The 12175-nt window shown below is 38.4% G+C and overlaps 1 protein-coding gene across 1 annotated transcript; it reads left to right on the top strand.

Annotated features, from left to right (window-relative positions):
* Positions 1-90: 90 nt before the first annotated feature.
* B4GALT7 (beta-1,4-galactosyltransferase 7) lies at positions 91-8192 on the top strand. Its single transcript, XM_063292062.1, has 6 exons — positions 91-175; positions 2679-3029; positions 5039-5264; positions 5541-5624; positions 5803-5907; positions 7285-8192. Exons 1-6 carry the CDS (start codon positions 123-125, stop codon positions 7438-7440), a joined length of 975 nt encoding a protein of 324 aa, XP_063148132.1. The 5' UTR covers positions 91-122; the 3' UTR covers positions 7441-8192.
* Positions 8193-12175: the final 3983 nt, after the last annotated feature.

The raw sequence follows: 12175 nt of genomic DNA, 5'->3' as shown, positions 1-12175 counted from the left end.
AGGAACAAAACTTAGACGGAACAGCTGGTAAGGAGTGCGTTTCTGGAGGGGTGCGATAGTTGTTGGACCTGGTGTCCTAGCCAACGTGTCCCGAGTGGGGTGTTGACCGGCAAGTCGGCAGGATGTTCCTTTCTCGGCGCAAGGCGACTATGTATCGGCGAGCGGGAGGCGGCGGGTAAGTGTCATGAAATATTGAGCGAGAGGAATAAAGAGACAGGACGAGAATATATTTGAGAGATGCTGTTGTAGAAGCAAGCCTCAATGGTTCCGCTTCTCTCGGGGCTCAGACGGTTCGCTTTAATTTCTGAAGTATCCTATTCATCCACCCAGATTTTTAAAATGACCATGAACCAGAGCCTATGACACGGCTTGCACGCTGTTAGACATTTAAAACAAAAGCGCTTAATAGCTGGGGAGCCAATGGTATGCCGAATGGATGAATTTTCTTTTGCATACATAATAGCTTATTCTGGTGAAGGAATGAATGAGAAAGCTGTAACGGAGGCTATGAGAGCTAGTGCCAGAGGCATTTCATAAGGGGACAATTGAGAGAGAAGGACTAGCGTGTGCCCTACTCCCCTCTCCCCGTTTCAAAACTTTGCCAGGGTATTACTAAACGAGAACTAAAAAGCTGCCGGTTGTGCAAAGTTCCTTTGTCACCGAAGTAAACGTAAGCTCGGCTGCAGATCTGAAGTTATAAGAGGAAGAGTTTGCAAGTTGTAGGGTGAAACACTGGCAGGCATAAGGCCTAGAATCTTGAGCCTCATGTAGGTCCCTGTGGAAGGAACTAATTTCGGATTATTTTGAAGGAATAGACTGGACTATAAGGACTGGTTTTGCAGTATGCATATTTGTCTAGCCCTCGGTGGGGTGCAGTAAGGCTTATAGCTTGAGAAAGCATGCATTTGGCCTTACTCCCATGTATATAGCATGTACAGTTACAGTTCATGAATGTGACCTGACTGAACAGTCTGTGATTCCAAAGCAGATAATTCAGGCAAGCTACTGATGGGGTTCACAGTGTTATGCTCTATGTGAAACTGGTGTACCGTATTGAGTAAATCATTGTGGCTAGATTCATACAACACTCTAAACTAACATCCTAGCAAGACTGAGTGGCTTTGGGTTTTAGGGCCTTCCGGATCTGGGACTTTACCATCTTTGGTACTGGATGGGGTGGCACTGCCTCAGACAAACCCAGCTTGCATCTGGGGGTCCTGGACTCATGACTCCTGCTCGAGGAGCAGGTGGCAGTTGTGGCCAGGAGGGCCTTTGCACAACTTCGTGTTGTGTGCCCATTCCTGGATTGTGAGGCTCTGCTCACTCATGCCCTATCACCTCCTGTATGGATTATTGTAATGTGCTATACATACGGCTGCCCTTGAAGAGTATTCAAGCTTCAATTGGTGCAAAATGCAGTGGCACAGGCAGTTAAGTGTGCTCTTAAGAGGACACACATTACATATCTGCTTCATGAGCTGCATTGGTTGCCAGTTTGCTCCAGGTCTAATTCAGAGTGCTGGTCTTGACCTTTAAAGCTCTACATGGCATAGGGACAGATTATCTGAGGAGCCGCCTCTTCCCGATTACATCTACCTCCCATCAGGTCCAGCAGGAGAGGTAAGATGAGGGTTCCGTCTGTGAAAGAGTTCCATCTGACGGGACCTAGGAGACGAGCCTTTTCTTGCCGTGGCACCCCCCCCCCTCTAGTACATCACCCCTCCTGATGTGAGGTTAGCCCCAACCCTTATTGCTTTCCAGAAAACCCTTAAAATGTGGATTTTTCAACAGGCCCAGAGATCCCCTGGTGGCAGGGAGCCCACATGTTGGCTGTATTATGTGTGGCATTCTCCCTCTCATGATTTTGTTTCTCTCTATGTTTACCATTTTAATTATTTTTAATTGGTTTTGTAGTATGTTTTAATACAGGCATACCTCGGAGATATTGCAGGTTCAGTTGCAGACTACTACAATAAAGCGAATATTGCAATAAAGCAAGTCACATGATTTTTTTTGGTTTCCCAGTGCATATAGCAGCTATGTTTACACTATATTGTAGTCTATTAAGTGTGCAATAGCATTATGTCTTAAAAAACAATGTACATACCTTAGTTAAAAAATACTTTATTACTAAAAAATGCTAATCATCATCTGAGCCTTCAGCGAGCCATAATCTTTTTGCTGGTGAAGGGTCTTGTAAAAGCAGCGATATCTGCAAAGTGCAATAAAATGAGGTGTGCCTGTAGTAGGTTTTATTGTATGCCGCCCAGAGTCATTTTGTGTGAGATGAGTGGCCATATAAATTTGACAAATAAATAAAGTAGCATATTGTGTGAACTTAGCCATTATTTGGTTTTGGCTTAATGCAAAATCTGTGAACCTAGCCACTGTGACTTGTAAACTATAGTTTATGACTTCAATTGTATATAGTTTGTTCACTAAATCATGATTAAAGCAAAACATGGGTCTGTAAATGCTTAATGCTTCTATCCCCATATCTTTCCCAAATCCTTTTGTAATTTGGATTGAATTCCATTCACAACCATGATTTCTACTCTTACAGGCCAAACTTACTCTGGAAAAGCCTGTGGAAACTTGTTTTATCTTCCATTCTTTTTTACTTGAAGTAGCCCATCCTCTATTACAGTGTTTTATTGCTTTTTCTGATTTTGCTTCAGGTTTTGCCGGCTGCTGGGCATTCTACCCTGGAAATGCTCTCTCTTTCAGCTCTTCTTTACTGTGCTGTTGCTGGGTTTTCTCTCCCTGTTGTGGCTGCAGTTCAGTTGCTCAGGGGATGAGTCTAGAAGTCAAACAGCTGAGGCAACAGTGCCTCAGAAACCCTGTATATTTGAGCCTCTCCCTCAGATGCCTGATGATCCATCTTGGGGACCACATCGCTTGGCGGTGTTGGTTCCCTTCCGAGAGCGTTTTGAGGAGCTGTTGACCTTCGTGCCCCATATGCATCGCTTCCTCACTAGGAAGAAAATTCGTCATCATATCTTCATACTCAACCAGGTGGATCATTACAGGTACTTTAAGATATGCGTGATTTGGAATCCTATCCTCATGCTTTTTTCTCTTCGCCAGCCTTCCAAACTGATGCCTTCTGGATGTGTTGAACAACAACTACCATAATCCACAGGCCAGTTCATGCTTACTGGGAATTACAGGAGTTCTTGCCAAACATATCCAGAGAGCATTTGTCTCTGCAACTTATTCTGTACTCTGGATTTCATAAATTCCCTTTTCAAAGTGGTTTGGGCCTGACATGGAAATGGAAGAACCAGAAACTGGTCATCTGTTTTACTGGGAAGAAAACATTTGTACTTTCTTAGCACAAGGGAACTGGGTAAGTTGGGGGTCAAGTCTGAAATCACAATCTCTCTTTCTGTCTCCCGGTAATCATTGGATGCTATCAAGTATCTCCAGTCCCAAAATAGCATTCACTATTTTTTTCTAATATTCTGTACAACAGACCCATTTTCCGTGTATTTGACACTGCAAAACTTTAAATTTTTAGAAGATTAGCATTATTTTTACACCAAATACTAAACATAGCAGCTGGCCTTTTATTTTAAACTAATATTTCTTCAGTTATATGCTCTTAAGAATAAGTCACTTGGGACAGTTTGCCATAGCGGTGCTTTTTTTCCCTGCAACCATGTAGTTTATTACTCCAGTGGCGGCTTTCAGACCATAAATTTCAGCTGATGTCTGAAATTGGTTCTGGTACTCATGTTAAAAGTCTTCCCTTTGTTTTTCTGAAACTATAACAATGTAAGGAATTAGCTACAAATCAATATGTTTAGGTACATGTCAGGAAACAAAGAATATTTCCTGCACTCTTTTTTGTTTCCTCCAAGATACCCATGTTGTTTTTCCAACTTAATATTCAATTTCCTTTTTTTTTCTTACAGATAATTCATTAAAAGTATTCTAAACCATTTTTACTGACAGAAAGTGAATGATCAGAACTAATCACAGGAAAATATGAACTATAATATGATAAACAAAAACTGATTTCAAAACAACAGATGCCTGAACATACAAAAAATTGCATACTTTTAAATGTATTTATTATAAGCAAAAAAGAAAAAACACAAAAGCATGCATCTCATATGTACTAAATAAACTAGAGTTATGTACATATTCCTGTTGTGTTACACAGTTGTTATCAATACTTAAATCAATGGGAAAAAGATGGGTTAAGGGAAGAAGAGATCATTTGTTTTAAGGAAAGTGATAAGTTATTGAAATTGTTTATACGAATAATGAAGCGGGAAGTCACTTCTTTATATATTTCTTTTCTTTTTCTTTACTATATTCTTATTTTTCTTCTTTATTTTCTATTTTTAATTTCTGCACTTCCTATTTTTTTTTCTTTTTTTAGTTTGTATTAGTTTTTATATTTTTAATTTTAATAAAATTACTATTAAAAAACAATAGGAAAAATTAGTATGTAAGCATGCAGTAGTGTTGCAGTTTCTAGTCTCCAAACAGAATTCTGGCAATGAAGTCCCATTCAGATACACAGAATTGAATTCTTCAGACCATTGTTTCATTGATGGACAATGGATGTCCTTTCAGGCTTGTGCTATTAATTTTTTGTGACCATAAAGTCATGCAATATTTTTTTTCTTGCCTTCTGTTATGTCTCCAAATTGCACATATATAGTTCACAATAATCTAAGCATTTCCAAAAGGCAGTGAGTCTTCAACTCAAAATTAATATGTGAAATAACTTCTGCTCAAAAGGGAGCCATTATAGCAGGTGACCACATATGAAACAATCACAGTTTGAGTACCCTGTCTCCAACAATAATTGTCTCTTTAGTTTAAGCTGATTTTCTCCCATGTTGAATACTCTGTATGCCTATTGGGTACATTGTAGGTTAAAGATTTGCTGATAATAATAAATAAAGCATATACAATGGCCAGATGCTACCTATATTGAGCAATTCTGGCAGGGAGGTGATTCAGCCTGCCTGGGTAGAATTTTGTGACTTGGGTCTATTCTTCTCACATTGATCCTGGACAGGTTTAACCGAGCATCTCTGATCAACGTGGGTTTCCTGGAAAGTGGTAATGACACAGACTACATTGCCATGCATGATGTGGATTTGTTACCTCTCAATGAGGAATTGGACTATAGCTTCCCAGCTGCTGGTCCTTTCCACGTGGCATCACCTGAGCTGCACCCTCTCTATCATTATAGCACCTATGTGGGGGGCATCTTGCTGCTCACCAAGCAACACTATCGAATGGTAAGTCGCTACTTCTTTCTTATAGAAGAGATTCCTGGACTTTTTGCAAAAGGAAAGACCTTGCTGATTATGCTCTGTCTAAAGGAATACTGGCTTCATTGTTTTGTCTAGCTACTTGCTAGACTTATCTACAAAAAAGTCCCATAATCCTGGAAATGAAGCGTTGAGAGAACAGCCCTGTCTATGCCTCAGAACCACACATTTTCTAATCTTTCAAGTCCCAAATCTTGTTAGAGGAAAATAACCTTGGGATTAACTGTCTTATTATTGTTTCAGTGTAATGGAATGTCCAACCGTTTCTGGGGCTGGGGCCGGGAAGATGATGAATTCTATCGCCGCATCAGAGCAGCTGGACTTCAAGTGAGGATGAATTATGTTGGTAGCGGGAGTTGGGACCTTGGGATTCAAGCGCTCAGTGTGATCTGGGCCTGCTCTGAACCTCTTTCCCCAGTTCGCAAAGAATGACAGAGTTTAGTTGAACAGAGATTTCTGTCCTCAGACAAATGGCTCACATAGGCTCCACTATTCTTCATTTCAGCTCTTCCGACCCTTAGGTATTACAAGTGGATATAAGACATTCCAGCATCTGCATGATCCAGCTTGGCGCAAAAGGGATCAGAAGCGTATTGCTTCCCAGAAACAGGTGGGGTTTCTCATTTGGGAGGTGGATGAAAGGTGTATCTTGAAGTTGGAAAGCGTTGTCTTTAGACTGTAGTAAGCTAAGCAGTTCTTGCTTCTTCTTAATCAGTTACCTATCAGCTACAAGAAGTGGGCAAATCTGCATCTCCAAATGTTATTCAGCATTCAACTTCCATTAGCTGTAGCAAACATGGCCAGTAGTAAGGTGAGAAGTTGCAGTCCCCCAAGATATAGAGGGCCTCACGTTGCCCATTCACCAGCCAACTTTCCTCAATACTATACAGTTCCTCCCTATTGCTGTTGTATTGGGGGTGGGAGGGGGACTGTTCTAGAAACATAGTCAAGAAGTCATGAAATAAAGACTCCGGTGTCTTTGTTTCAATACTCTAGAAATAGTAACTCTGACTTCTTAACATGTTGAGTGGAACACACATTTATGGCTTTAATAAAGCAAATAGTATTAGCATTAGAGACAACTTGGATGTATCTTTTACAGTGAATATCTCTTCCCATTATGCCCTTTCATCTGAGGTCTGTTTCTCTCCTCTCTATTGTGCCATTAATAAGTGAGTTCAATCTTTAAAATATTTGAACTCATACTTTGTGGTCAAAACAAACCATGCATATAAGGTAAATCTAGCAAATAATTTGTTTTTCTAAATAAATAGTTAATGGGACAATCAAGGTGCTTTTAGCTAAGGACTAAGATAAATGTTCTCCAGTAAACTGTATTGTTACAGAAAAATATTTATGGGGAGCATTTAAACATTTTCACATATTTACTGGCTTTTACAAGCCATTGCTGCTGCTTCAGCACCATCTTTTTATATTAAAGCTGGTCTTTTACCTAACAGAAAGAATATGTATCTATATCTGTGTGGATGTATATCCTCCCCCCACATACACACAAACAGACACACACAGCTTGAATGCTAGATATTGGGATAAAATGCAGGTATTGCAATGTATTTTAAGAGGTACCTTCTCGGTGCAACACTAACCATGGACAAAATGTCCAAAAGTGTGTGTGTCAGTTAAAAAGAAAATGCTAACAATTAGTGTACACAGAATTTCTATGTACGGTAAGGTACTCCTCCATTCCCCTTTCCTCCCTCTGTTTTGGTAAAGAAGTATAAATATTTATTATTTTTAACCACAAAATCTGGAAATATACAAGTTTGTGATTTTACTGTGAAATAGTGAATTCAGTCCTCTTTAAAAAAAAAAATCAGTTACAGAGACAGTTCAAAAGCAGCAATGATAAGTTTATGAATATTCTAAATATTGATCAAAATTCACATGTTGAATGATACTATATTGGTATTATTTTCTCTTCTACTGTTGACTTTTTGTATAACACATGACATTTTTCTTTTCACAGGAGCAGTTCAAGGTAGACCGTACTGGAGGTTTGACTAACCTAGAATACAGAGTAGAATCACGCACTTCATTGAGTGTGACAGGAGCTCCCTGCACCGTTCTCAATATCTTGCTAGAATGCGACTCCAGTGAGACTCCCTGGTGCACATTTGGTTGATGTGCCTACTGTACAGATTGCCTGTCTTGTTTGCTGCTGTAGCAGCTCATGGCCAGAATTGCAGCTCAGCTCTCAGATGACAGATCCTTCTGTGGGAGCCAACGACTGGGCATAGCTGCCAGGATAAAGGGGTTAAAAAGAGAACTGAGGATCCACGCTAGTTGATAAAGCAAATGCAGGGCATTACTTCTTCCACATGGATACTGCAGGGTGGCAACAAATGCAATGGTGATGGAAACATTAAATAAGCCGAGTGCCTTTCCATCAGTTAGAAGGACATTGTCTTAGGTACCTTCATCTCAACAATCTGAAGAAACTGCGGACTAAGAGGCACTACAGGGACTAAATCATTGTTTCTCTACCAGCCAGCACTTGGAGGTTTCTTTATCCAGACTAATACTCAAAGGACTGTTAGACATTTGCTTCTCTTGTGATAAGATATGCATAAATATCTGCTATAAAACACCCTTATACCCCATTATTCCTCTGGTGCCTCTTGATAGCGCATACGTTGCTTTCTGGCTCCAGGAATTCATGGCCAACTATCTTAGCTAATCCCGTTTTCAGATCTTTGGAACTGTCAAGGCTGTTATCTTATTGAAATACAGCTATTAAAACAAATGGATTGAAAGGATATTACAACTGGAATGTGTGTGAACAATGTTTTCAAGTTTAGGTACTGCTACTAATAGTACCGCATTTTCTAATTCTGTAGTAACAGAAGTCTGACTTAAACCCACCTTTCTCTTTTATGATGACTCTTTAATTTTCTCCCAAAACTCCTTAATGTGAAAGAAACTAGGCGCCAGAACACACATGTATATTATCTGAATATGATGCATTTGTATATTTCTGGATACAGGAGTACATTTTTTTCACTGAGAGAGGTAGAGACAGAATTAATATGATATAATCAAGACCCCACTCCAAAACACCTGCAACAAAACTGGTAACTCCTATGCAGCTGTATTCGGCATCTGTGGAAGCGGCTGGTCACAGAGCTGGCTGGAGCAATACTGGTGGTCTGCTGAAGACTCACTGTAGAGAGATGGAGGGTCTGAGCCCTTGGGGGAATATCACTGTGCCCTACAGTATGAAGGGGTGGAAGAGATGCTTGCCAGGGTTCCATAGAAATGCCTGCCGCCTCTGGACTTCTTTCCTCTTTCAGGGGTTTTGATTTCTTCTTGGGCTGTTGACTAAAGATGCTACTGAACTGCTCCAAGGTACTTGGGTGCTCAGACTGTGTGGTGTTCATGGCATCAGAGGGAAGTTCTTTGTAGTTACATGAGATGAGTTTCTGCAGTTGGGGTTTGGATATAGATTTCTTTCCAACAGAGGTTGCTGTAGGGGATAAGGTAGAACCAAAAATGTTTCAGGGTTGCAATATCCTAAGCCCCCCAGAGAGTGTTCATCTTTAAAACCTCATGAGATCTCATGAAAGTATACATAAGTCTTACAAGAGCTGGCTTCTGATTTTTTAAAAATATATAAACAGAAGTCAGATAATTTAATCGCCTACCAGGTTTGATGGCATCCACAAGCACTGTGTTGCCATGCTACATTGCAGATCTGAAGGAAAAAAAAGACTCCCATAAAATAGGGCAGAGATTTTCCAGGAGCCACTTTACTGTATGTTCTACTCATTACAGAATCTGGAGTCTTGGATTTAAGAACAATGTATTTGCCCTTAACAAGAAGCCCTTAGATGCTAAGAAATCAAAATAGGGTTCAGTAGGTCCCTGTCTTCCCCTATCCTGTAAGTTTTTATATCTGCCTCTTGTCGCATGTTCTTGATTTTTTTTCCCAGGCCAATTTAGTCTTCATTCAGATCTTCTAGATTTGGAAAATATTGAGTGCAGTCAACCAATGTAGTTCAAGCAAATCTGCATGATATATTCGAAGTGCCAAACCTAAGTTCCCTTGGCAAAAACAGTGTCTTGTGTTTCTTGGAGTCATAGGGTGCAAGTCTATGGCTATATAAATTGGGACATAAGAGACCAGTGGCCAGTGCCAGGTCTTGGACAGTCCAGAATGGAATACTGGAATGGAATGGAATCAGTATCCAAGAAATGGGTACTGATAGGAATAACAGTGGAGAGGTGAGCTTTAAACAGAGCAGCAGTGACAAGGATCCATCACAGATGTATATTGAATTCCTGATTGATGCAGGTTTGCTCCTTGTGGGAAAAAGCTTTATGCATATGTGTTGCATATTCCCTCTTTAGTTTTTTTGTTTTTTTTACTTTGAAATATGTCTTTATTGTTAACATAATATTTGAGAGAGAGAGAGAGAGAATAGACAATAGAATAAAACAAAAAGAAGCAAACACTAAGCATAAATAAAAATATTACGGGAAAACGTTCTAGTAACACATTCTCCCCTTCCCTTCCAGGTACTTCCCCAACCACTGACCACAGCCTAGATATTTATACTTTACATTGGACATTGAAGATTATTGCCAGTATCTATTTAACTCATCTATTTATTTTATCTCCTAATATATTTACTAGAAACCATATTCCAAATGTCTAAATTTGCCACTGTCTAATGAGTAGTATATATGGGATACATTCTTACTTAAATTTGGTGAGACTTGTATTACAGATGAACGCTGTCAATTTTGCCATTGCTGCACATTCCCCAGTTATGGCCTCCCAATCTGATACTGTCAGCAAAGCTTCTCTTTTCCAGCATTGTGCCAAATTTATTCTTGCAGCTGTCAGCATCTAATTTAGTTAAGTGGTATGTTTTTCATTTATGTTTTCTGAGATTGTACCCAATAAAAAATATTTGTGGTTTCAGTTCAAATTTTATTCTTAGGATTTTCTGAATATTTTGATGTATTTCTTTCCAGTACTTTTGATGTGTTTTTTTTTAATACAGCCACTACATGGTTCCTTCTTTGCTATGACATTTCCAGCGTTTATTGTTATATGATTTCTCTATCTTGGTCATTATTATCTGTAAAACATTTTTGTGCCAATTTTCCCTTAAATTATAATGTGGAGTAAATTTTATTGATTTTTTTCCCCATAACTCTTCCCATTGTTGTACTGTGATTATTTCTTTTTAGTTTTACATCCACTTCATCATTCAATTTTTATTTGTTCTATCTCCATAATTCAATCACAATTTATATACATGTCCTAGTAAGAGGTATTTAGTTTAAGTGTTTCAAATTCTGTTGTTTTTCTCAAAGTTCCCCCTTCTTTCTTGAGATCAGTTTTTATTCTTTCATATTTTTATCAAACTTTGTTTTATAATACATTCTTTCAAATTTATTCTTTTGTTTCCTTATACCATAGATGTCTATGAAGTCCATTGGCCAAGCCAGCAACTTCTATGATTAACGTTCTGCAATTTGAGGATTTTATCCATTGTTATCCATGATAGACAGCTTGGACAAAAATATGATCTAAAGTTAGGAAATACAAGGCTACCTCTTTCTTTTGAATCTTGCAAAATTTTAAGTCTTACTCCTGATTTTTTTCCTGATCCATATAAATCTCTTGCTGTTCTTTGCAATCCTGTAAGTTTTTGTCTGAGATTGGAATTGGTGCCATTTGAAATAAATAAATTTTGGATACTATGTTCATTTTTACTGCCATGATAAGCCCTGGCCAAGAATGTTTTAGATTTTTCCACCTTACAATTTTTTTTCTTTCTTTCTATAATTTATCATAATTGTTCTGAAATATGTCTTTATTGCATCCTGTCAGACAAAGTCCCAAATATTTCACTGTTTTTTTTAAACAAATACTGTAAAACAATCACAAGCAGATTTTTTTCAAAAAGTCTTCTTCTGGAGTTAAATATCTTATTATCTTTGATTTTGTATGGAGAATTTACCAAAGTTTTTGATTGTTTTCATCAGCTGTCTTATAGCACTCTGAATGCATTATGATTAGTACTACATCATCTGCATGGCATTTCAACTTCTCCCTAAATTTTGATCCCAAAAATTTGTTTGTCTTTCTGGATGTCTGCCAAAACTTCTAAAGCAATTGCAAATAATGAGGAAGAAAGTGGACATTCTTGTCTGGTGCCTCTATCTATCTATCTATCTATCTATCTATCTATCTATCTATCTATCTATCTATCTATCTATCTATCATCTATCTATTATCTATCTATCATCTATCTATCAAATTTTATCACCTCCCATTTCCCCCCAAGGAGGGACTCTGGGTGGTTTACAATATGGCAAGTTTTATTGGAAAACTTGTAGAGAAGGTACCTCTTGCTGAGATCTTTGCTGTTTGCCATTGATATATATTCTCCACTCAAGTTTTAAATTGTCCTGGATTAATTTTGCTTAAAACTGCTAATAAGAAAAACTACTCCATGTTGTCAAAGGCTTTTTCTGCTGCCTTCTTTTTCTTACTGTTGAAGCATTCTAATGCATTATAAATCTATTACTGTATTGTCCTTCATTTTCCTCTTGGGAATATAGCCTGTTTGATCTGTAGGTATTATTTCAGAAATACACTACCTCAAACGTTCAGCTACTATTGTAGTAAATATTTTATAATCAGCATTATAATTGGTCTACACAACTTAGGTTTCTCTGGATCATTCCCTTCTTTGTAAATCAGAGTTATATATGTTTCTTCCCATGTCTTTGGCATTGATTTTGTCCCTTTAATTTCATTTATTGTCCTTACCAATGGTTCCAATAGCTCTTTCTCTAACTTGTTACAGCACTGGGCTGTCAGCCCATCTGGGCCTGACAAT

The sequence above is a fragment of the Candoia aspera genome, chromosome 2, assembly GCF_035149785.1.
Source record: "Candoia aspera isolate rCanAsp1 chromosome 2, rCanAsp1.hap2, whole genome shotgun sequence".
NCBI lineage: Eukaryota > Metazoa > Chordata > Lepidosauria > Squamata > Boidae > Candoia > Candoia aspera.
This window is presented reverse-complemented; position numbering and strand designations above follow the sequence as displayed.